The sequence below is a fragment of the Arvicanthis niloticus genome, chromosome 1 (assembly GCF_011762505.2).
Source record: "Arvicanthis niloticus isolate mArvNil1 chromosome 1, mArvNil1.pat.X, whole genome shotgun sequence".
NCBI lineage: Eukaryota > Metazoa > Chordata > Mammalia > Rodentia > Muridae > Arvicanthis > Arvicanthis niloticus.
Genome location: NC_047658.1, coordinates 87,119,881 through 87,145,108, shown reverse-complemented (window position 1 = coordinate 87,145,108; position 25,228 = coordinate 87,119,881). Strand labels below are relative to the sequence as shown.

The window sequence follows — 25,228 nt, the reverse complement described above, 5'->3', positions numbered from 1 at the left end:
GATGTATAAAACACAGATTCATGGTATGGTGCCCCTTTCTCTGGAGCCATTCTCTGTTGGTTTGATTATCACAACAGTACCCTTCTCAAATATGTTTAGATTTTGCTTGTTTCTTTATTGTTTTCCTAGATACAACTATTTTCAATGAGGAAAAAACAGATGTTAAAGCATTTTAAGAGTGAAACAGGAAAGACAAAGTATTTTAAGAGTGAAATAGGGAAAAAATGTTCAAGTGTTGTAAGAGTATAGTCGCTGAACTATTAGAAGCAAGTACTGGAACCAACCACATCACTTCTGCCTCGGTTCTCATCCAGCTACGCCCGTCCCCACTCCTGGTCTCTTAACACGTTGCGTTTGATTTTCCCAGTGATTGTCTTTGGGAGTTCTTGAACAAATTCCACCTGATTGACAGAAAAACAGTAGGAGGCGCTTGATAATGTGTGTCTCATCCTAGCAGTCAGTGCAATCACAGAAACCCCAGGCTAAGGCTTAAAATGGGAGATTCCCAGCTTTGGGTATCCTTCCAAAAATAAATAACCTCTTCATCCTTTGGTTTCCCTCTATTTACATCTAGAACTGAACTGCCTTCTACTACACCTGAATCAGAGAAAAGAGCTTAAAATGTCGGTCTTTAAAGAGCTGGGACCTAAAGAATCTGAGGAAAATCTTAGGGATGATTTATAGAGTCAGTAGGGGTTTCATCTTATACCCTGCTTGGCCACTTTTGTCTTTAATTCCTTCTCTCAAATATCTTTAAATGTCTTCACATCTCTTCTGAAAGTCAAAGTTACCAGTTTAGTTACTTTAATGGAGAAAGTGTGGAGATAGTTGGATCAGATCACTAACATGAACTACATTTTGGCTCAAATGATGAAATGGTCTTGTAATTAACCAGTAGCAGCTGATAGTACTCCAGAACCAGAAGATACTGCAACCATCCTTGTCTTTATATGTGCTTGTTCTGTCCTGCCTTTGAAGAAAGGTTCAGGAAGAGTCCCCTCCCCCCGCAACCCCCCCCCCCCCGGGCTTAAATAGGGCTACTTGACCGTCTTGGGCTTAAAGGGGTATCTTAGCCTATTTTACTCTGTAGATCAGGTGCCACATCTAAAATTTAGGAACTTGATGATTCTTAACTTCCACTCCTCTTCCCCATATAAAATGGCCTTTATTAGTCCTGAACATTCTTAGTATTGCAGTCTATTTTTTTCCCATCTGTGTGCGTATGTGTTTTCTTTGCATGTGTGCAAATATCCTCAGTTAAATCTTCCACCTAAGAGACCAGGTCTCAGTCAAACCCAGAGTTCTCAGATATGGCTGGTCTTGCTAGCCAGCTTGCTTTGGTGTTTTACTTCTGCCTTCCAAGGCAGCTAAGCCAGCACCGCCACCCACGCATACATATGGGTTCTAGGAAGCTGAGCTCACACTTTGACAGCAAGTACTTTAGTCATACCCCCCAGCCCCTGCAGCAAAGGATCACTTGTAGTGTCCTAAATATAAAAAACTTTAAAACAAAAATGTTCAGAGTAAAACAAACTCGAGGTATCTTCAAGGATACCTAGCAAGTATAAAGTCAAAACCCAACAGTCAGACGTAACTTGTACCTACTTTTCTTGGGTACTTGTAAGGTGCTGTTGAATTTTTCACATGATCCTGAAGTTCAGCGGTTAACTTCTCACGGTCGGAGGACTTAAAAGGTGCAGCTAATACAATAAACGCCTTCACTACCTGCAGCAGAAAAACCATTTGCTTGTTAAGACACATTAAGAGTTTGGAACTATTGCTGAACACAGGCATTGGCTGTTCATAGTAGTGCAAACCTCAGAGACACTGAATGAGGCTTGGGTACAAATTATAAAGTGTATTTGGGGATCTCTTCCCAGAAGAATGGACTGTGAACGTGCGGAGTGCTGAGTTCTGTTTATCTGTCCCATGGACTTAACATTTCTGCACAGTTGATTGTATGAGGCACTTCTTGATTTTGAGGTGCACATTTATGCCTTGGCACCTCTATAGTTAGAGGTATGTTGAGCAGGATGAATGGAGATTCTGTAGGAGATCTGACAAAGTACAGAATCGTGAAGGGGTTGTTAGCTCCCAATTTTTCCTTCCATTTGGAATTCTGCTTAAAAACACTTATAGAGGTTAATTAGAATATTGATTCTAATTGGCACTTGTTTTTGGCATTTGATTGAAACCAGTTCTATTTAAATGACAAGGATGTAGTGGCAGGAGAAGAGTATTTTGCAGATTGGAATAGATCAAGAGTAGAGGGGGAAAGATGTTCAGAGTACCCTGTGGAAGGCCACTGATATGTGAGAGGGAGGCACAGAAAAAGGGACGGGGAGTACTGATAGCCACACTGGCTCAACATTTTTCTGCTTGCTAAGTCTTCAGAAAACTCCCAGGAGGAAAGGGAAATGTGCCTCCTAAATAGACCCATGGAAATTTTGGCCAACCTTGGGTATGATTTCCTGTTCTTATATTTCTGTAAGAAATTTATTTTGAGCTGTAATGGTTGTATGGGAGTTGAATCTGATGCTTTTGCTTACACGGTGTCTGTTTCCCATGGAACAACAACACACGAGTTATCCAAGCAATATTCCCCTCATGTCTTTCTAGTAGAGCTACCAGCATTTACTTCCCAAGACCATCATATCATCCAGGTTTGGCCAGTTGGATTACACAAGTTGCTGGACCACACTGGGTAGAGATGTGGTAGAGTTTACTTGAAACAGGTGCAAAAAGAATTCCTTCCTTCCTGATAGGTGGAGATGAGTTACACTTATTTGTGTCCTGAGCTGATTGCTATGTGATAGGAGGAACTAGAGCTTAAGATCTCAGGCAGACAAGGGGAGTCAGAGCCTCGATAACATCACAGGTATGCTTGGCTGAAGCTCGAATCCTTGAATTAAGGGGAGTTTCTGACCCAGGCCATTCAAAGAATCCCAGATCTCTTTGGGGGTAGAACTCATTTGTAAGTAGACTACCAGGCATACATGTAACTTTGAGAATTAAACAAGTTACCATGAGTTAGCCTTTGCCATAGACATATGGACAGGACTTGAAAATGAAATCTCTGCTTTAGTTCTGACATCCACCATACCTCTCCTCGGATGGGATCTGGACTGCTGACCACAGCTGACTCAACTACTGCTGGGTGCTCTATCAGTGCACTCTCTACTTCAAACGGCCCAATTCGGTACCTGCAGAGGAGAGGAAGCCTTTGATTACTACATTCTCCAAATAGGAAAGCTCCCATTCTGTCATGTCATCAGTTTTCTTAGAACAGCAAACATACAAACCCAGAGGATATGATGACATCATCAGCTCTGCCGACAAACCAAAAGTATCCGTCATCATCCATCACTCCTCTGTCTCCAGTGACATAAAAATTTCTTCTTATTGTGGCATTCGTCTTTTCTGGATTGTCCTACCAATCAAAGATGGCGTTTGGGGATTTGTCTGCTAGAACAGACAGGAGTGTGACACCCATTGAGTGACTTACACATCATATTTCTAAAAGAAGTCTGGATTTCGATAGGGCAGTTCCTAGAATAGAACACACAAGCTCTAAGCTCTAAGAACCAACCCTCTCCTGTGAACTGGGTGCTTGCATGCAACCTCTTCTGCCTCAGCTGGTCCACCTTTCCTCTCTGAGGACAGCCACTACAAATGGTTTCTTCCTTGTAGAGTTTATCTTAAGAGTACTCTCACTGAATGGACGTTATTCTCCCCACTTTATAGCGGATGAAATAGAACTGAATTGGACACTTGCCCAAGAGTCAGCAAGACATGGTGGATATGAAATTTGGGCCCATTTCTGAATTTTGGCATGGCTGACATGCTCTTCCTGTTCATACCACATATTCAGAGAAGAAGCAGAAGGGTCTATCAGACTCCAGCCTAAGGGCAATTTCCCCTTCCTTGCCAGATGGTAGGATATTTCCATTTTCATCTATAATCTGGAATAATAGAAATGATATATGTCTTTCATTTTTACATAGAAAATGAAAACATTCTTTTTTTTTAACCAATAAGATGTTTTTTCAACCCACCTGTACATCATAGGGCACTACTCCTTTTCCCATGGAGCCTGGTTTAATTTCTTCTCCTTTGCGATTGGCACAAATTATTCCCTATGAAGAGAACATGTTTTATATAAATGTACAAATTCTGACAATGAAACTGAAGATTCAGTTTTGGGGGCTGAGAAGATGGCTAAGTCAATAAAGTGCTTCTCATCAAACATGAGGGCCTGAGTTTTGATCCCCAGCACTCATACCAAAAGCCAAGTGTGGTGGTTATGAGATGTAAGCCCAGTGCTAGGGAGATGGAGAAGTGAGAGAACTTGTCTCAAAAAAATGATAGTGGAGGGGCTGGAGAGATGTCTTAGTGTTTAACTGCACCCATAGGCAGGCAGGCACACATGCATGCACATTCTCTGTGCATCAGAGTCACCAGGTGCACAGTTAAAACACAAATGGCTGAGCCTCATCCCTATGGTTCTGATCCATTGGTGTTGGGTAGGATCTGAGAATGTGCATTCTACCACATTTCTCTATGGCATCCCCACTGCTGTTTTGAGGACCATACTTCTTTCTTATTGGTGCTGTCTGGACTTTTGAGACAAGATCTAAAGGTCTTATGTTATAATGAAGGCTAGCTTTAGACTTGTAGCTGAGGCTACTCTTGAATATGTGGTCCCTTTGCCTTGGTTGCCTGTGTACTAGAATTACAGACATATCCTGCATCTAGCTAAGGACCACTCAGCTGAAAACCATGCCTTCTAGGTTCCATTGGATGCACACTGGAATAGATTCTCTAAGAGGTTCTCAGGGGTAGGGAGGTCTTTCCCAATGCAGTGGAAAGATGAGCCACTCAGGTCCAGACTCATCAATCCCTAAATTTTCTGAGATAGCTAACCTAGCTAAGCAATTAACAAATTATGATGACTATTTACAGCAAGGTGTTCTGAGAAATTCTGTAAAGATTTTTTAGTATGAGTGGGGCACTTCAAGGACTCAGTGCTCAATCCTAGGGCTGAATAGCCCCAGCATTCAGCCAGGTCTCCATATACATAGTTTATTCTTGGAATCAACTAGTCAAGGACTTGAAGTATGTGGTTTTAAAAATTGGACCTGTATTGTATATACAAGCATTGTTTACCCATTATATCCCAGTAACACAGACAGCAGCTATTTAATTGGTAGCCTTAAATAGCAATTTTGCATTGTATTTGGTACCATGAGTAATCTAGCAATTTAAAACAGAGGAAGATATGTTTAAGTTCTGTGCAAATCTTGTCCCATTTCATATAAGGAACATGAACATTGGAGGATCTTGGTATCATCTGGGGTCTTGGACCCAGTCTTCCATGGCCACAGAGGAAAAACTTCTGAACAAAAGTTGTCCCTCAGACATACCACTTCAGTCTGTCCATAGCCCTCGTAAAGCTCCAGCCCAGTTTGCACCTTCCACTGTTCCAGTACCTCGGGGTTGAGTGGCTCCCCTCCTGTCAAGCAGTGCCGCAGCTTCTTGAATTGATATCTGGAGAGGCAGAGTTGCATGGTGGGGGGTATTTCATCACAAGTTCAGATATTCAAGTGAAAGAAGTGCTAGGAGTGTAACAGGCTGTAGAAACAATCATGACCTAAGTGTTTTCTGAACACCTCCTGTATTGCTGGATATATTCTAGTTGTTTGAGGCACATGAGTGATGAAAAGAATATTTCTGAAGAAACTATATTTTGGCAGGTGGGGGGGGGGCTCAGAGGGGAAAGGGGTAGACCAGAACGCTAATAATAATACAAAGTATTATAACTATGAATAAATGATACAACACAGGCTAGGTAGTGGCAGTGCAATAGCAGCTCTAGGAACCCTCTTAGATTTCTCACAGCACCTATTTTACAGATAGGGAGATAAAGGTCTAGAGAGGTTAAAGGAATTGCAAGAGCTTTTGTAGTAATAGAGCATAAAATAGGATGCTTTGTACTGTGAACCTGTCAGACAAATCTCCCAAGCATGTCATCCACACTGAATCCTTGTCACAGTGTCATAGATGAAATTAATGGGGGCTTAGCAAGGTCAAGTAAGCCAGTAGCAAAGCCCTGGCTGTTTGACTTTGGATTTTGTGCTTTTAACTACTGGCCCATGGATCAAGACATGGATGCCTGAGACGGTCTGACTCTCACACATAGTGGGGGCCCAAACAAGCAGGCGGCTACATGGGCAAAATGTTCTCTGTGTCCTCAAGCAACCCTTACATAGCTTTGGACTACACTTGAAATGTGAGGCAAGAAGCTCACATTGACAGCCACAAGGAGATAAAGCTGACAAGAAAAAAGGGGGTGCCTATCTGTATCAGTGTTTTACAGCAGTTCCTCCTCTGGGCATCCAGACCTTAGTAAGAAAGGAAGATGGTCAGGCCTACAGGACTCAAATTATTGTCTTCTTTCTCTTTCCATGTGTTGTATAACTATTTCCTCCAAGATTGAAACATTCCCATCCTGCAAGAACACTTTTTCAGACTGGAAGGAAACAACTCAAAGAGCTACAGGAAGTCCCTGAAACTAACCAATCTCACTAGGCCCCTCCTTGCCAAAGTAAGCAATATAAATTGAAAAGAAGACTCAGACAAACCAATCTGCAAAGAAGACTGAAACTAGACCAGCTGCCTGAAAGTAAGTAGCAGAAAATAGCCCAGCTGCCTGCAAAAGGTTTAAAATGACAGAGTGACTTGGAAATGACACTCTCCAATCTGTTGAGCTGCCTGCAGGCTGTGCAGTGAGTTCTAGATTTCCAGATTTTGTGAGCTGCCACTGGTGCTGGAATAGACTTTGGTGTTGCTGCTGTTTTTGAGTCATTTCTGCTCCTGCAAGCAAATACTCACCTATACTAAAGTAAGTGACCCCAATACAACCCAGTGGTTCACTAAGTTGGATTTTGGTGGTATTTGAACTTTGGTCTGTCATTGGCTGTCTATCTAGGGTGAGTAGATGTGTTTTATGTTTCTTCAGGAAAAGTTTTGTCATATAATGCCATGTGCTAAATTTTAATTAGTTATATGAAAATATATCACAACTCTATCTAACAGGTGGTGTGGATGATTTGGCTAAACCATATATAATCCCGAGTCATAAGTTTCATTTGCTTCTCTTCACAGATGCATATGTATGGTTTTTCTCTGTCTGTTTTGCTTTGAAGGGGGCTGATTCTAAAGGCTGTGTGTGTGTGTGTGTGTGTGTGTGTGTGTGTCTGTCTGTCTGTCTGTTCCTATAGGTGTGGTTGTATGTGTGTGCTCAGGTATCCATGTCTGTATGTCTGTATACAGCAGAAGGTAATCTCAGGTATGATTCCAAAAGATACTATCACTGTGTGTTTTGAGATAGGCTCACTCTCTGACCTCAGACTCCTCAAGCAGTCTATTCTGGCTTGCCAGTGAGCCTCAGGGATCTGCTTGTATTTGTTTCCCAAGTGTTAGATTATGAGTACACACTACAACACCAGGATGTTCACAGTTCAGGGGACCAAACTCAGGTCCTCATGCTTGGGTGATAAGCATTCGACTGACTTATCTGTCTCCCAGCTCTTCCCCTGGATTTTAAGATGGCATATGATTTTGTCCCCATAAGGTATTAGGTAATATCTTAGAACATTTTGATTGTCATGAATGAAGGAAAAGAAAAGGACAATGCTAACAGCATCTGCTCAGTATCATACAGTGTACAGAATAGTTATTTGGTCCAGAAAGTTAATACAGTGAGATTCAGATTCTTGGGCTACCCTATGTGGTAAAGGAAGCTCTGTAATGTTGTACGACAGCTTCTGCTTGTGGTTCAAATGAAGAGTTCTGCCTAGTACCTCTTAAGGTCCTTTTGTACGAGCATCCGGTACACTGTAGGAGCACTGCACAGGGTCGTAATGGGATATGTGGTAAGCGTCTGGATGATAGAGAAAGACAGACATATCAGTAGTGGTTAGCTAGAGGCCGTGGCTAGAGATGACATCAACAACCTTTTTTTTTTCCCATTACTTCCTGCTAATCCCATGGAGTAAGAAAGTAAATATTTACCAGTTGTCATTGGTGACATGTTGGGGGTTTCTAGTTAATAGAGAAATGAACATATTTTAGAAAATAACATCTACTGTTGAATTCAGTAGGTGAATTGCTGAGTTTGAGAACAGCCTGAAGTATGAACTGCTTTACTCAGCTAAACTCGATGCAGACGATCCTCTTCCAATGCTTCATTGTATTTCTCTTAAGGCCTTCAAGCCAGCTTGTTAGACCAGTTAGCAAAAAGCATTCTTCTTAATATGTGCAGTGTGTACTGGAACAACACAAGTCCTATGGAGAGTTTTACAGCTACAAAAGAAAGTTTTGTTTGTTTTGAGAGACAGTGTTTCTTTGTGTATCCCTGGACATCTTGGAGATCTGCCTGCCTCTGCCTCCTGAGTGCTGGCATTCAAGTTGTGTGCCACCACCGCCCAGCATGCAAAAGAAAGTTTTGAAACTGTAGAGTGAATAGTTTATTTTTCAGGGCACTTGCTAAACTCGATGCAGACGATTCTCTTCCAATGCCTCATTGTATTTCTCTTAAGGCCTTCAAGCCAGCTTGTTAGACCAGTTAGCAAAAAGCAATTTAAAATTTTTTTAAAAAAAATCAGACAGAACACAGCTTTTACTCACACACAAGTGTGTTGCTTTGTTATACTACAGATCTGGCTCATAAAAATTAACTGATTTTTTTTACTGCAAAAAATACTTTGTTTAACCATGTTTTCATTAAGACAAACCTGCCAAATATTTTATTAGTATGTAGATTTGTTTTGTTCCTAAAGAATTATGAAATTACATATATATCAAAATTATTTTAAAATACTTTTAAAATGATTTATTTTGAGTAATGTTGAATTTGTAAGACTGTAGGGTTATATAAAATTTTCCTGAAGAAAGGTCTTCATATTGATGATTAGGAAGCCCTGATTTATGGAGCATAACAACATACATGTGACATGTACATATTCTCAAACATAATCACTTTGATGTGTTGACAATATCCAAATCTTTAGCTAGTTTGAAATGTCTTTTAGGCTACAGTTAGCTTGCTGTGCTATCAGATGTCTTAATGTAGCCATCTCTATTGGAAGATCTGCATATCTAGTTTGCTGTAGTATTGGGTCCACAATGAGGAACACAGGGTGGGGAAGAGACAGGGGGATGGAAAGGGCTGCTCTACAAGAGAGGCAACCTCCTGAGATTAACTATCATCCTTTTACCATTAGGTCAGAAACAAAATATTTGTTTAAACTTGAGTCTTCTGTTATTTAGAACTAGGCTCCTAAGCAGCAAGGTTTTATCTGCACTAGTGAGCAGCCATGTTTTATCTACTAGTGAGCCCTGAGTGGTTTACAGCTGTAGCAAATGTTTCCTGATGAGAGCGTGGTGGGTGATTCCCCTTCACTCACAAGCATTCAGAAGTCAACTCCCTGAGCCTTTGCTGCTTAAAAAACAAAAACAAAACAAAACCACCCTGATTTCCAGACGCTTGGGAAGCCCTGGAGTCTGAGGAATCCCTTCTTTATGGTTTTGTGGGGTCAAGACTTACATCTAGGAAGGTATCAGTGTCAAACTGGGCCATTCGGTGCACAAAAACACAGGCACCTCGAAGCCATGTAGAAAACACACTACCAATGGCAGCCTTGATCCAGCCAGTGTCTGACATGTTCCACATGATATCTGAGGATGTCAAGTCCAGCCAGTACCTACATACAAAAAAACAACAGAACAGAGCAAAAATAAAACATAAAAGTATGCGCCTAGGCCTGCAGAGACTTGATGTACTAAGGTTGGGGGGAAACCCGGGAAGGGAGGCTCCATCCTCTCAGAGGAGATGGGGAGGAGAATGGTGAGATGCAGTGTGAGGTGGGGAAGAAGAGGAGGGGAAGTCAGTGATCAGGATGTAAAGTGAATAAATAAATAAATTACTGGAACAAAATAAAACAAACAAAACCAAAGTGAAAAGCAAAACACTAGTGTTTTTTAATAGACTTGCCCTACATCGCTGTGGAAACAAGCCTTACTTCACAAGCCAGAGTCCTACTTCCTCTTTTCTTTAGAAGGACTTTTCTGACTCTTACATCATCTGGGAGTAGAATAGGGGGCTGTATTTCACGTGCTTTTCTGACTTTGTCCATTGATATAACAAATATTAAGAGAGCAAATATTGCATAGAAGGTATTGGTATCATGAAGCATACAAGACAGACCTCTGCTTTTATTTTAGGAAAATAGAGTAGGAACAAACACACAATAATGTGAACTAAGTATATAAATGTTTCATGAAGATAGATAAGTTATCTACTTTTAAAGTGCTGTGATGAAACACTCTAACAGGAGAAAAGCTTAATTTTGCTCACAGTTTCAGGGCAGAGTCCACATGCTAGGGAAATCATAGCAGCAGAACCCCAAGGGAGCTGATGACACTGAGTTCATAGCTAGAAAGCAGAGCCTAATGAATGTTTGTGCTCAGCTCACTTTCTATTTTTTCATACAGTCCAAGATCCCAGCCCAGGGAATGGTACCACCCACAGTGGGCAGGTCTTACTACCCCAGTTAACATAATCAAGATAGCAACCCCCTGAGGCATACCCAGAAGACAATCCCTTGGATATTCTAGACCTTATTGGGTTGAAGATTAACAGTAACCATTGCATGCTTTAACTTTAGGTAGAAGGAAAATTAAACAGAGCAATGTGGCAGTTTTAGGTAGGCTTGTTACAAAGACTCTTCTGGGTAGGTAAATTCACCTGGCAATAAGGAGAGAGAGAGGCAGATGTGCTATGAATCAAGCACTAATTCTACATTCTTGCTTGATCAGTTATTTTCATGGCACCATTTAGCTAGGGTGGGGTGGAAACACCCTGAGTTCTGTTTTATGGTTCTATGTTACAGATATCTTAATAGCCATTCAAGGAGAGGTATCATACATCAGCCGTTGGACACCCACACTGACAGCCTGGAAGACTATATAGAAAACAAAGAAATGGTGTGGTGGTACACTCCTGCAATATTAACCTTTTTGTGGGGGAGGGGAGAGAGGCAGGAGGATTACTATAAATCTGAGACCAGTCTAAGTTACATAGTGAGTTGTAGTCCAGAGCCAGCTACAGTGTAAGACCAGGCTGCAATCAAAATAAGAACAAAACTTGTAGTTTGCTTTCCTACCTTCCACAAAGGGCATACCCAATGCCAAGGCTGCTCTGTGAGTGCTGAGCCATCTTGGGGGAGCCTGTGGTCCCACTGGTGAAGTAAATGGCCATTGGTTCTTGACTTCCTGTCTCCACACAATTGTGCTCGTCAGAAGCTGATCTGCAGATGAACCCCAAGATAGAGACTGAAGAGAGATCAGTTGACTCTGTATCATTGTTCTTTGCCAGCTTCCCACTTACCACAGGGGAACAATGGGCTGCACCTATTGCAGAGCTTCCCTGAGTGGAAACCCCCAAGAATCCTAGAGAGACTCTAAAGATCAGGGTAAAGTCCTCATTTTAAGCTCATTTCTCAGTAGGCCAAATAGACAACCAATGTAACTCACCACATCAACAACAGAAGTGCATATACTGTATTTCAATGTCTTTGCAATTAATAAAAGATTTAAAAACAGACTTGAATCTTTCCACATTGATACCATTTCTTGATTTAGGGATTAGAGAAAGACCTTTAGATTTAAAAGCCAAGTACCTTGAGAGCAAACTTAAAAACTTGGTTGTTACTGTTCAGTATCTTCAGTATCTCTGATAGAACAGCTAATAGCTGACCAAATAGCCGTCCCATTCTTTTCCTGAACTAATAAAAGTCTGGTTTTGTTCAGGTACTAGGTATCCACCTGCTTCTCAGTTAGTCATAATTAATCTAAGTTGATCAGGATCATTTCTTCCCTCTTCAGTGATTCGTTAAGAATAGGCTTGGGAAAATTATAGTCAACAGATATAAAGTCCTACAGGAGACATTTGTTTGTTTTAAGAAGAGTGACATGGGCTGGGGAGGAGGAGCAAAGTTTGGACCCCAGCACCCATGTAAATGCCAGGCAGCTGTGGTGGCCCATCTGTGATTCCATTGCTTGAAAGTTGAGGCTGGATCCCCAGCACAAGCTAGCTACCCAGACGAGTGACATCAGTGGGCTCTGGGTTTGAGGAGAGCCCCTGCCTCAATGAGTAAGGCAGAGAGATCAAGAAAGGCTGTTGCATGCAAATATGTATATATATATATATATATATATATATATATATATATATATGCCTACACACGTGGTAACACACACACACACACACACACCTTCATGAGAAAAATGAGTAATGAAGACAGGATGCCATTGTCTGTCTCCCATCCCATTCATCCTGTCACAGCCCATGAAAACTGTCCATGTATAGAATGTATACAATGTGAGTGTCTGGAATCCTAGTCATGCTGGCATCAGACCAGAGATGGGGAAATAAAGACAGAATTCGGGTCTGTGCTCTTTATCAAGCCACCTAGGGAATGCCCAGTACTGTTTGCAACATCTGTACTTGGATTACTAAAGAGGAAAGCATGTATTATTTTAGGTGACAGCAAGACTGTCAGTGTACACAGTGCTCCAGTTCCTCCCATCCCTGAACAAACATGCCATTCCATGCTGAATGATCTGGGTGACGCTTGTGGCTTATTCTGGTGCACATTGTGTGGCAGGGATTCTGGGACTCAGATTGTCTTGTGTGACAAAGAAGGCCACATGAGATGAACTGACATACTTCTGCTTGGAACTCACCATGTAGACTAGTCTGGCCTTGAACTCATTGATATCTGCTTGCCTTTGCTCCCTGGGTGTTGGGATGAAGAGCACGTACCACCATGCCCTGTATTATAAGTATCTGTATGACACACACACACACACACACACACACACACACACATATGTATATTTTTGTGTATATATCCATATATATGTATATGAATATATATATATATATATATATATATATATATATATATATATATTTGTTTTTTCGAGACAGGGTTTCTCTGTATAGCCCTGGCTATCCTGGAACTCACTCTGTAGACCAGGCTGGCCTCGAACTCAGAAATCCGCCTGCCTCTGCCTCCCAAGTGCTGGGATTAAAGGCATGCACCACCACCTGGCACATATTATATTTTTAAAATTTCTCTTTTGGAAAAAACTCCAAGTAACAGGTTTTATTTCAGTGAACTTTATGTTATTGTTTTATTTTGAGGCATTGTCTCATAGAACCCAGGCTGGCTGAAAACTGCATTTAAGGATGATGTTAAACTTTCTCTTGCTACCACTTCTTGGGTGCTGAGATTATACACATGTGCCACCACATCTAAGTTACGAGGTGCTAGAGAAGTCCAGAGCTTCACAGATGCTAGGCAAATTCTATCATCTGAATTACACCACTAACAGATAATTTTAATGATGAGTAAATGCCATTGAAAACTAAGAGATCATCAGGTAACAAACATACTCAGTCCATAATGCCAAAAATAGTTCCACAAAATATTGAGATATTTTTGGAAACTCTCTTTCTTTAAAATAGAAAAAGATCATTGGTTTTTTTTTTCTTTCAGAACAAATATTGGGTGAAGTTGGATGTTTTAGGTTCCAGAGAGGGTAATTAGGTACTTTATCTAACATCCTAGGTTAGGGGACATCTCTTGTCTTTGGGCATTTCTTCATTAAGTAAGGCACCTACTAACACAAGGCTTTCACCCACGTGTTTACTTTTCACTAAAAGAAGCGACGTTAGACTCTCTGAGAGGCAGGGAGATGTTCATGGGTTGATGCTGAAGTCTGGTTTTGCTCTTTTCTTGGCTCCCTAAGTTTTGAGTTCTGGATTTTCAGAGATAACTCTTTACTGGTAACTTCCAGATTTTTCTCGTTATACCTGAGACTCACATGTTCTCCACTTGCTAGACATCTGGATCTTCTCAGATCCTTGATTTCCATATAGCTGACTTACTGTCTTTTTTTCTTTTTAAATGTGTATGGGCGTTTTGCCGGTGCTTTGTCTGTGTACCACATACATGCAGTGCCCATCAAGGCCAGAAGTGGGCATTGGATTCTTTGGAACTGGACTTACAGATGGTTGTGGGCTGCCACGTGAGTGCTGGGACTCACACCTGTGTCCTCTGGGACAGTGGTCAGTGCTCTTAACCGCTGAGTCACTACTCCAGCTCCTAAACCTACGCTTACTACCTTGTAGCACTCTCTGCTGGTTCTCTTCCCCTCTCTGCTCCTCTCTCTGTTCCCCCTTCCTCCCTCCCTCCCTGCCTGCCTGCCTCACTCCTCCCTGCCTGCCTCACTTCCTTCCTGTCTGCTTGCCTTTTCCCTTTTTCTTTTTCTTTTTTTTTTAGATAGTGTCTTGTTGTGTAGCCTTAACTGGCTTCTAAGTTCTCCATTCTCCTGCTTTGACCTTCTGAATATACTCCATGCCTGCTTTTAATTTCCATGTTTATAGTACTGGGACTGGAGACCAAGGCCTTGTCATTCAGTTAGTACCAAGCACTGTGCTGATTGGCCAGTCTCATCTGGATTGCAGGTCTCATCTTCCTTCAGATGACAGTGCCCCAGCCACCCATCTCCTAACCAAAAGTCAACCAGCCCCAACTCCTGCTCCTTCATTTGCCATGTGAGTCAGCCTCAAACACAATTGCAACTATTGTGCCATTTGTCCAGCCACTATGCTGAGCATGTCCTATTGCTTTGTCCTGCTTGTTTCTTTTGCAACCCCGCACTATCATTATCCTGATCTCACAAATTAAGGTGCAGACTTCCAGAAATGTCACATAGCTTACCTGGGTTGAAACTTATAAAAAATATAAAATGAAAATTTTTATTTGTATAAAACACCAGCTACTTAAATAAGGATTATGCTGTCAATGAATGTTTTCTCATCTTTTTAATAACTTAGGAAATGCTCTCTCATATGTTAGCTTATTTTGTCCTCAATGTCACTGGATACTTGCAGTATAATTATCTCCATTTTACACATGAAGAAAATGGAGGTTAAGTGATCTGTGTTTTTATCTGCTTATTAAATATTCCTTCAGCACCCAGCTGTATTTTGTTAGGTGTTGAAGATGAAAAGGTATCAACAAAACATGCAAGAAAAGCCTTGGCATCCTTAGAGAGTTTAATTTAAGGCAGGGGCTGTAATGCTTTCTGCAAAGAGTCAGATGGCAGGCATGCCATTATTAAATGAAAGCAGCCATAGACAATATACAAACAAATGAACACCTCTGTGTGCCAATAAAACTTTATTTACAAAAATCAAGTGGTGGGCCAAATTTGGTTTCAGAGCCTAATTTTCCAGTCCCAACCTCAGAGTAGAAAAACTGAATCTAAGAGAACAAGGGGCTAGTCTGATCACTCAGCTCAACATGAAAAAACAATTTGAGAAGGGAAAAGAAGCCTTCTGGCTTCCATCAAGATAGCCAAGAGCAGCATCACTTACGATAAAACAGTTAAACTGACACCTAACAAAATAGAACAACTATGAAAAGAATGAGAAAAGAACATCTCAAGTAGGAGAGACAGTGGATATCAAGGTCCTGAGCTACAGTATGTTCAAAGATTAAAAGGGAAACCATGATAGTTGTGGGCCAGAAACTGGGCAAAGGCCTGTCTCTATAGCACATTCATCACAGGCCACAGAAAAAACAGAAAAGTCAGAGAACAGCTGTACTTCTTTCTTCTGTCTGCAAATAATTTCATTAAATGACTCTTTAGGGGGCTGGAGAGATGGTCTAGGGTCTAAGACCACCTGTTATTATTACAGAAGACATAGGTTCAATTCCTGGTGCCTGCAGGGCAGCTTACAACTATTTGTAACTCCAGTTCCAGAAGATCATATGCCCTTTTCTGCCCTCCTTGGACACTGCATGAGTGTGATACACAGACATACATGTAGACAAGACATTCATACACTTAAAAATATTCTTTTGGGGCAAGGAGCCTAGTATCAGCTCAGGCTACTGCAGAGTCTTTGGATACCCAGATTCAGAGCTGTAGTTATGACTTGTGCTGTTGCTAGTGCTTCTCACCCAAATACTCACTCAAGTAACTCCTGAAAACTGAGCCATCCATCCCAACGGTGTGGAGACACCAGGAGTTTACTCTTCAGGTTGGGACACTCTGACACAATGGAGTCCACTGCGGGGGCTACTTCCTCACTGGCCACAATGCACTTGGCCTTAGATGCTTGCAGCCGGTAGAGGATGTCTTTTCTGGTCAGTTGGATTGTTCCAGGCATGAAGACAAGCCCTGGAATAGGAAGGGATTCCTGAGCTAACAGCTCTGGAGATTATGGGGAAATGTGGGTCTTGTGTCTGGATGGATAAGAACTTCAGATCTCAGCCCTCGGCCACCTGTACCTTGGTTCCCTGGGATATCCCGCTGGATTCTAGCATGAGGGATCAGTAGAGCTTTGGAATCTGACAGGCCTTGGGTCTAGTCTTGGCCTTGCAACTTGCTAGCCTTATAACTTGGGTCACTCTGGCCTTTCCTTCTTTACTTTTATCATGGGGATAATGACAGCACCTGGTTCACAATGATGGGCTGGTAGTAAGAACCATTTTTCATGTCATGTTTGAAAGGTGATTGTGTAATGATTATTTGATACTTAATCATTACATTACATTTTATGATATGGTTTCTGTGAACATTATTTCATTTAATCTTTTAACCAAGGTGAGTTTTGCAAGACAATTCACTGGGAATGAGAGAAGGATATAATACAAATTTTAAAAGGTATGGAGACACTGGAATTCTTTTCATGTGTTATCTCCTTTGTTAAAATGCTTTATAAGATACATACTATATCTGTGCAACAGGACAGAGTGAAAAATTATATGCAGATAGGAAAATGCCTGCTCATTAATTTTTTTTGATATATTGCATAGCCCCAGATGCTTAGAGACTACTCTTCTAAAACCTAAAAACATATATTTATTTACCTATCGTGTGTGTGTGTGTGTGTGTGTGTGTGTGTGTGTGTGTGTGCATTTTGCATGGAGGTCAGATGATACCGTTGTGAACGTGGTTCTTTCCTTGTACCTTTCTGTGGGTCCTTGGAATCAAACTCATGTAGCTAGGCTTGTGCATCAAGCATCTTTAGTAATCAAGCCATCTCAATAACCTGAGACTACTGTTCCAAGCATCCTCAGCAGATGCATGTAGTCTTTGGGGAGAGCTGGTGAGTGGCAGAGCCAGCCTGCAGATCTGATGCAGTGGTCTGGCACTGCCAAGATTTTCCTAGATGACCATGGTCATGCTTAATTTATCCCTCTTTATTCCAAACACTAGCTAGAGACAGGATTTCAAAGCTCCTTATGAGAAGAATGCATGGGGCAGGGTTATGTGTAAGGTGGAAGGATTAGATGTTAGGATAAGATGTAAGTAGATAGTTTGATTCTTTAAAGTGAATCCCTGGGAGGACAGTGACACTCAAAACATTACAGATAGTCACTGCCTTTCACTGAGCATGTACCACGTGCCAGTGAGTGATAACTCGCCTATGGGTCACAACCCAAGTAAATGGCAACACCAACAGCAAAGCCAGTCCCCAGAGACATTTCCATTAGTCCCAAGACCTATGCTGTATGGCTATGTACTCTTTGCTGGGTATTCCGAAATCAACTAAATAGGAAGTTGTGGAATTGGGTTCCTAGGAAGGAGGCTCTTCTTTAGTGTCATTAGTTTATTTATTGTGGGGTGGGGAGCTCTCATGCTGTGCTGTGCATGTGTGAAAAGGACAACTTTTGTAATATCAGTACTTCCCTTCCACCTTTAGGTTGGCTCTAGGAATGAAGCTCAGATGGCCAGATTTGCACAGCCTGCAGAGCCATCTTGCCATCCCAAGGCTATTCTACTGACTATGTTTTGAGTGATTTAGCTGTTATTCTCTAAAAGAAAACACTTTAGAGTGTCTCAGAATGATCAATTAATGTGAAAATATAAAATGATTTCTCGTGCAAGTCATTTGCTCTTAATGATTCACAGTTATAGTTTCTGTGGTGGATTTATGAATGTGTTCATGGGTAGATTACCACCTTGGGAGTCAGAGGAAGATTTCTTATAATGAGTTTTAGACAGCAAATGTTTGTTGGATGGCAAGTATCTTAGGCTTTACTGCACATGCCTTCCAGCAAAATCAAAATAGTTTGCCATGTGATAAGTGAAGACAATTTAAAAAATTCACATAAAGGGTTTGAGATATTGGGGAGTAAACAGGTCTGAAGCTGCTTTTCTTCACTTAATGAACTGTTTTGTTGTTGTTGTTCTATTTTGTATTTTTGAACACTAGCTTGTGTGTTTGTACTCACAGATTTCCTAATTTAAATAACTTATATTATATAATATTAAGGACATATTTTATAAAAGATAAACTATCCTTAATCTTCTTCCAACTACAGTTGATTTCCAATTTATAGCTCTCTTTTATAAAGTGAATTTAAACTTTTTAAAATATTTTTGTTTTTTTCTATTTTATTGGCAGTAAGAGCATCTTAAATCCTATGAAATTCTCCTGGTGATATTATTATATTATTGCTAGTACAAATTGTTTTTTAAGCAATACCCCTTCAAGAGCAAAACATTGAATCATCAATCAACACCTCAACTAAACTTACACCTTAGCTAGGTTATACATTATTTAATCATTTCTATTTATTTCTGGTTTTGTATACTTGTTAATAACATTGCACAAATATCTTTCTGTTCTCTGTAGTAGTCTCTTCTTTGGCATTCTTATTTATTTTAATGGATGTCTGAAGATATATTTATTTTTAGGCAAGAAATTAGAGAATCTTTTGGTAAAAGGCCTGGAGAGTGGACTGTAGGATTGTTCTTTTCTCAGCACGTTTGCTGTGGAGCAAAAGGAGCCAGCAGTATTCTATCACAAGTCTATTTATTTACCCAAACAGGGGGAGCCACAGTCCATGGCTTATGGACCCCTATCTGAAAGACATGTTTTTACTTGGGGTGCATTTTGTTACTACTTTGGAAAAAATATATAGTTGGATACATTTATTCTTCTGTCTGGAGTTTTTTTTTCCAACGTGGGTCCAGAGTACCTTATGTTTTTACAAGTCTTTGTATCCCCAAAGACTTCCTCTTCTTCTGTATTTGTGTGTTGTAGAGAATCCAGATACACACTCAGAAGAGTGAACTGTGGGTTGGGTGCGGGGAACCCAGGACATCCTGCGATGTGAAGAACCACTCACAGTTGCATTTGCTTTTGTAGAGCTTTTTGGGCACCTCTGAACACTGCAACTCTCTTTTTCACTTTTATTTGTGTGTGGGGTGTATGAGTGTGAGCCTGAGACTTTCTGTCTTGACTAGATGTGGCTGGCCAGTGAGCCCTGGGGATGTGCCTGTCTCTGCCCCATGGTGCTGGGATCATAGAAACCTGTCCCTCTATGCCAGGCTTTTTATGTGGGATCGCAGGTCTACGTGTTTGCACAGTAAGCACTTCACCCACTGAGCCATCTCCCCAGATCCCCAATTACATAACTTTCACACTAATCCCAATTTCTTAAGTTTGTTGTTATTATTACATCATAACTGCTCCCAATTTTAACTTTCTTTCTGTACTTTCTGTAAGGATTGCTTTAGTCAAAGCTGGCACTTCACAAAATTCTCAAGTTTTGGTCTCTTTGTGTTTCTGCATGATTTTCACGTGGCATTTGTGATACTAACCTGTTCTCATGCAAGCCACATTGATGAGCCACCATTCAGGGATGCGGGGCAGAATCACAGCCACTCGGTCTCCCCTCTGCAGGCCACAGGGTTTGGTGAGCACGTTGGCAGCCTTCCGGGACAAGGAGCCCAGTTCTTGAAAGCTCCATTTCACCTCACCTCCTTTGCCATTCACCCACCACAGGGCTGGGTTGGCTGGCCTCTCTCCAGACTGGCCAGGAACACATGGGAAAGAGAAGATAATGTGTTAGGGTTTAGAGGTGTCACCTGAAGACCCACATGTTAAAAGGCATGGTTCCTAAAGACCCAGATGTTAAAAAGTGTGGTCCACCATCCTGTGGCTCTAGAGCTTAAAGAAGAGAATAATCAGACCTTCCTCTCACTCATTTCTTCCTCTTTTCCAAGCTACCCTGGAGTGGAGTGGGCAACCTTCCTCACCATACATGTTTCCCATGATGCCCTGGGCTGCCACAGGGCTAACTGAACATAAGCTGGTATCACTGAGCCCATGAACCTAAAGCAAACCTTCCTTCACTTGAAGTTGTGTGTCTTAGCTGCTTTGTCACAGTGATGGAATACCGACTAACACAGAAGGCAAACAGGACGTATACCACTACTCCTCCACACCTGCTTGCCCAGTGTGCCTGGGGGAGAAATCTTCCTCTCCAGTTGAATAGTCTTGGAGACTCACCTCTTCATGGCGTTTGTCTTTTTTCAAGAGGGGATAAACATATACTAAGGTAGAATTACTCTGAATTCATCTCCCTAGACTCTAAGTTTTCTGAGATGAATCAAAAGCCAGAAATAGATTTGAATGAAAGGTGTTTATGGGCTCTTGGTACTTATGAGTCTCCATGGAGCCAACTAAGTTCCTGCCCTCACTGAGATAAAGAATTGATTTAAACTTGACAGGCAGAGCACAGTGAGAGGACTCAGAAGACAGAGACGAGTGGGCAACAGGAACACTGGAGACCTGCTCTTTGATACCTTCTCCTTTAGGGACCACTGGTCCAGTACATCTGCAGCGAAGTTAAAGTTCTTGGGTAATGGCTTCTCACAGCGATTGATGGCTTCAAAGTCATCCAGTGTCAGAGGTGCCCAGAGCTGGGGATCTCTGTGGAAGTGCCTGCCGGCCGGCTTGACAAACCAGGAAAATCTAAGTTTCTGACAGTGGAGGAGAACCTTCATGATTCCTGAACAACTTTATTTTCTGATACCAAGTGGGAAATGCCTGTGGGGAAGAAAGAGGAGGGAGGCATGTCAGCTGAAGACTGGGAAGTGGATTTCTGAAGAGCTCTCCATCCTCACATAGATCTGTCACCATTAGCCACTGATCAGTGTCCCCACTACTGAATGTTTCTTAATTCTCTGTGTCACCAGCTTAGCCCTAACAACCTGGCCAACTGTAAAATTGTCAAATTCCTAACTTCTGTACCTACCTCCTCCCCAAGGAAGGCACAAAGGGAATATTTGCTATCTGGATCTGTTTCCAGGTCTCCCTCCATCACCTCAAACTCTCATCATATATGCCAACTCCTCTGCTTGGGTTTCCTCTTCCAGTAAAACCAGTCTGTTTCCTTTTTGAGAATGTTCATAAGGAGGCAGCCTGACAGTTCCCTTGATTCCAGCTAGCCTGCTCCCCTCTGCCTATTATCCTTCCATTACAGTTCACTGAAGCCCAGGACGACGCACTTTATGGCCATAAGACTTTGGGAAAATTATTCATCTTCCCATATCTCAATGTTCTCATTGGCATAGTGAAGAAAATATAATCCCCCACTCTTGGTTATTATGAAGATTTAGTAAGATAATACACATAAAATGTGTAACTTGTAGAAAGGGACTTTCTGGTTGCTAATTATTGCAGTTTTGGGGTAGTTCCATGACAGTTTTATGGATTGCTCTTAGCATGTAGATCAGGATACCTAGAGTATTTTCTGTGTTCTTTCAAAGTATCTTTGTGATATCAGTAAACTTGCCCACCTTTTCTTTCACTTGTAGTTTTTTTTTTTAAATTAATTCTATCGTTACTTCTTCTTTTGACCTTCTGTAACTTGCACCCTGAATTATTGTAAATCTGTCAATTGCTATCATTTTTATACTAGAGCCCTGGCTGTGTAACCCAGCTGCTATGGATAGACACTATGTTAGCCTGTGTATTCCATTCTTAGCACCAAGGACAACTTAGAGCTAATAAAAAGAGCCACTGTTCACAAAGCTCTTGCCTAGAGAGACCAGCACTGTGAAGCTGGAGCTGCTGCTGTTTCCACTTGGCAGGTGAAGACATGGACTCTGATGCAGACGAAAGTAGCTTGTCCAAGATGGTGGCAGACCTGTCCTCCGGTATGGGTCCTCAACCTTGTGGACAATGTCTCTTGTGTTTCTTTCTTAATAGGCATTCTTGTAAATGGTGAGTGCCCCCACCCTTCTGCCTTTTCATTCTAGAAAGTTAGTTTGCATAGCGTGGAAAACATGAAAGTGCAAAGGGAACCTGGGTTTGCAGGTTCGGTGACAACAGGCACCGAACTGAGGACTCAGTGTGCTGCTCCCTCTCCTCGGTGTTTCCTGTCTCCTCAGTGTTTTCCTGCCTCTTTGCTGCTCAGAGTGGTGTCTGGCTTCCTTGGTATAAAAAAAATGTTTGTCACAGTCTTTTTATTTTTTTTTTCAGAGCTGAGAACTGAACCCAGGGCCTTGTGCTCGCTAGGCAAGTGCTCTACCACCGAGCTAAATCCCCAACCCTGCTGCAGTCTTGAAGTCTATTAGTACTGTTGGTATTAAACTCTCTGTCAACATGAAAAGAAGGATCATGCATGGGAACATTATAATGAAACTCATTAACTTGTACAATCCACATGTAGTACTAATTAAAAATAAAATTTAGAAAGAGAAGAAACAACAGAAAAGAGATTGTGCTTTTCCCAGGCAATTTTCTGGAGATGTAGTGGAGTTATCAGAGTAAAGAAGAGAGGAAAGGAGAAGCAGCGTGGGCTATGCTCATGGTTTAACACAGTGCCAAATTGAGCTGCTATTCCCTCTCCCAACATACATGCACAGATGTGCACACATGTACATTCATATGCAAACACATACATATACAGCAGTACACACATAATTGCATCCACAATTTAATAACACACGCACACACACACACATGCACAGACAGATCCATAATTTTTTTTCTCTGAATGATTTTTCCAAGTTACATAGCCCATTCCCTTCTCACTTTCCTTTGTGCCACGCAGTAATGATAATCCTGTCTTTACCGGCTAGTTGTAGGGCTTCTGTGACACAGATAGCTAAGGCTCAAAAAGTGCTGCATAAGAACAATCAAACATCATGTCATGTCCTGATGTTAGCACTTGGCTAAGGCAGGAGGATTTTCATAAATTTGAGACCAGTCAAAACTATTTGAGACCCTATCTCAATGAAAACAAAAGCATAACAAAATAAAATTTGACCTTCAAGACCAAAGATGCTGGAAGAATTCAGTAAAAAAAAAAAAAAAAAAAAAAAAAAAAAAAAAAAAAAAAAAACCCACAAAGACAAAAGCTAATGAACTGGAGGCACTACCATTTATTCCTTACTCTCCTGATGCTGAGCTCTGCATCTCTGGGATCAACTTTAGCTCCATCACCTCAAAGGATGCCCACCTTCATGTCTATTCATTTTGCCTTTCAAGACATGGACGCCCAGAACACTCTTGCTTTCTGTGAACAGTACCAATCTTAAAAGACACAAATTCTCAACTTCATTCCTTCCTCCAAGTTAAAAGGTACTGATTTTTTTCATTGGGTGCTCTTATTTCTCTAATTTCCTACATCCCAAATAATCATTAAATTAATATTCAGGCAAATCTAAAGCTACATGCTGTAAACAGGTCTGAACTGATTCTCCATCTTGATGTTTTCTGAGCACAAATAAAGCAGAGTGCATACTGCAAATGCACACATGATTGGCAAGTGCACCCACGATCAAGTAAGTCTCTCTAGAGTCTATCAAGACCTTGAGTGTTCTTTTGTCAGCAATATTTCTTCATTCCCATCTTTTTGGTTTATGTTTGTTTCTGAGTTGACTTTGGTACAGACGGGCCTTTAAAGAGAACACAGAACTCTGAGGCGTCGCCATTTTACTTTGAACGGAGCCGTTTCCTGATTTGGGATTCCAGGGTGGGGATAGGCATGGGGGAGCATATGCAGTTCCAGGGGTCAAATCTGAAAGCTGCTGAGGGTTCTAAATTAACACAACATCTTAGGAGAGAGTGATATATAAACAGGCTTTAAAAAATATCTCCAGAAAAAAAATCTCTGTGAAAGTGAGAGAGTTGAACTGAGTAATTTCTAAACACTTTGTGATTTCCAGAGATTAAGAAGAAAACTTAATAGTTGGGAAAATTATTGAGCAACAGTTGGCCACTCAGGTGAACTCCTTCTATACTATATGTTGCTGAATTCTGAATTTTATTTCACAATTACAGAATTTATTGTCTTGCTCACAAAGGAATAAAGGCGGCGTAAAGGAGAATAATTTACCGTTGGCCATTCATCCAGCAAGCAACAGTTCTAGCTGCAGTGGCCATCCCTGTGACCCAATCAAGGGAAAGAACTCCCATGTTTTTAATTTTGCCCTGCATGCTGATAACTTTTAGTAAGGGAAACTATCAAAGGCAGCGGCCTTGGCTCTGCAGCCATCTGTTGTGGTGATACAGCCTTCCTGGTGGTGGTGTACCTGCCTCCCTGCTGCTGCTCTCCTGGCATCCCCTCCAAGATGCCACATGCATCTGTCTTACCAGCAAATGGTCTTGCTGATCCAGAACGGCCTCCCGCTCCTTCCCAAAGGCTGTTTCTGCCACAAAGTTGCTTCCTTCCTGCCTCTCTTCTTTTGATGGTGTCTATGCCACTGTGGCCCTGAGCCTCTGGTGTGCAGTTGAGAGGATCATAATCCCTTGGGAGGAGAGTTTTTGTTTCTCTGGATAACCTGTGGTTAAAGGGACAGATGCCTATAAGACATATCTAGGAGAAAGAAGGCAAATGCAAGGCACCCTCCTCCCCTGACTCAGTGCCAAAGAAAAACTAAACCTGCTCATTAGCGGATTATTCTCATTCCCAGAGCTGATCCTGAGATCTACAGTGCCCATCCCAGTGTGCCCCTGGATGTGATTACAAGCATCCCAGGACATTGACATAGCCAGATCTGACTTACAAACCTGCACTTTAGGTTTATTAAAGCCTAAAGAGTTTTATCAGAACCCTCAACTGATAGATTATAAGAACCATTTTAAACTCCTTGCTGTTATTGAGCACCTACTGTGTGCTAGCCTCTATAAAATGTCCTGATATTGTCTCACTTAAAAATCATTTTTAAACAATGTTATTGACTGGTGTATTAATGACTTTCATGTTTTATATTTTCCAAAATGGCACATCTTTTCTATCACAAATACAATACAAATATGGTAATTTTTAAAAGAAAATTA

At 41.4% G+C, this 25,228-nt stretch overlaps 1 protein-coding gene across 1 annotated transcript; it reads right to left on the bottom strand.

Annotated features, from left to right (window-relative positions):
• Positions 1-94: 94 nt before the first annotated feature.
• Positions 95-24,743, bottom strand: Acsm4 (acyl-CoA synthetase medium chain family member 4). The gene is made up of 14 exons (XM_034512851.2): positions 24,542-24,743; positions 20,743-20,986; positions 19,756-19,966; positions 16,113-16,320; positions 11,226-11,369; positions 9,608-9,764; positions 7,863-7,942; positions 5,424-5,547; positions 4,056-4,136; positions 3,861-3,962; positions 3,303-3,430; positions 3,104-3,203; positions 1,606-1,725; positions 95-401 (listed from the first exon to the last, which is right to left on the bottom strand). Exons 2-14 carry the CDS (start codon positions 20,941-20,943, stop codon positions 315-317), a joined length of 1,743 nt encoding a protein of 580 aa, XP_034368742.1. The 5' UTR covers positions 20,944-20,986; positions 24,542-24,743; the 3' UTR covers positions 95-314.
• Positions 24,744-25,228: the final 485 nt, after the last annotated feature.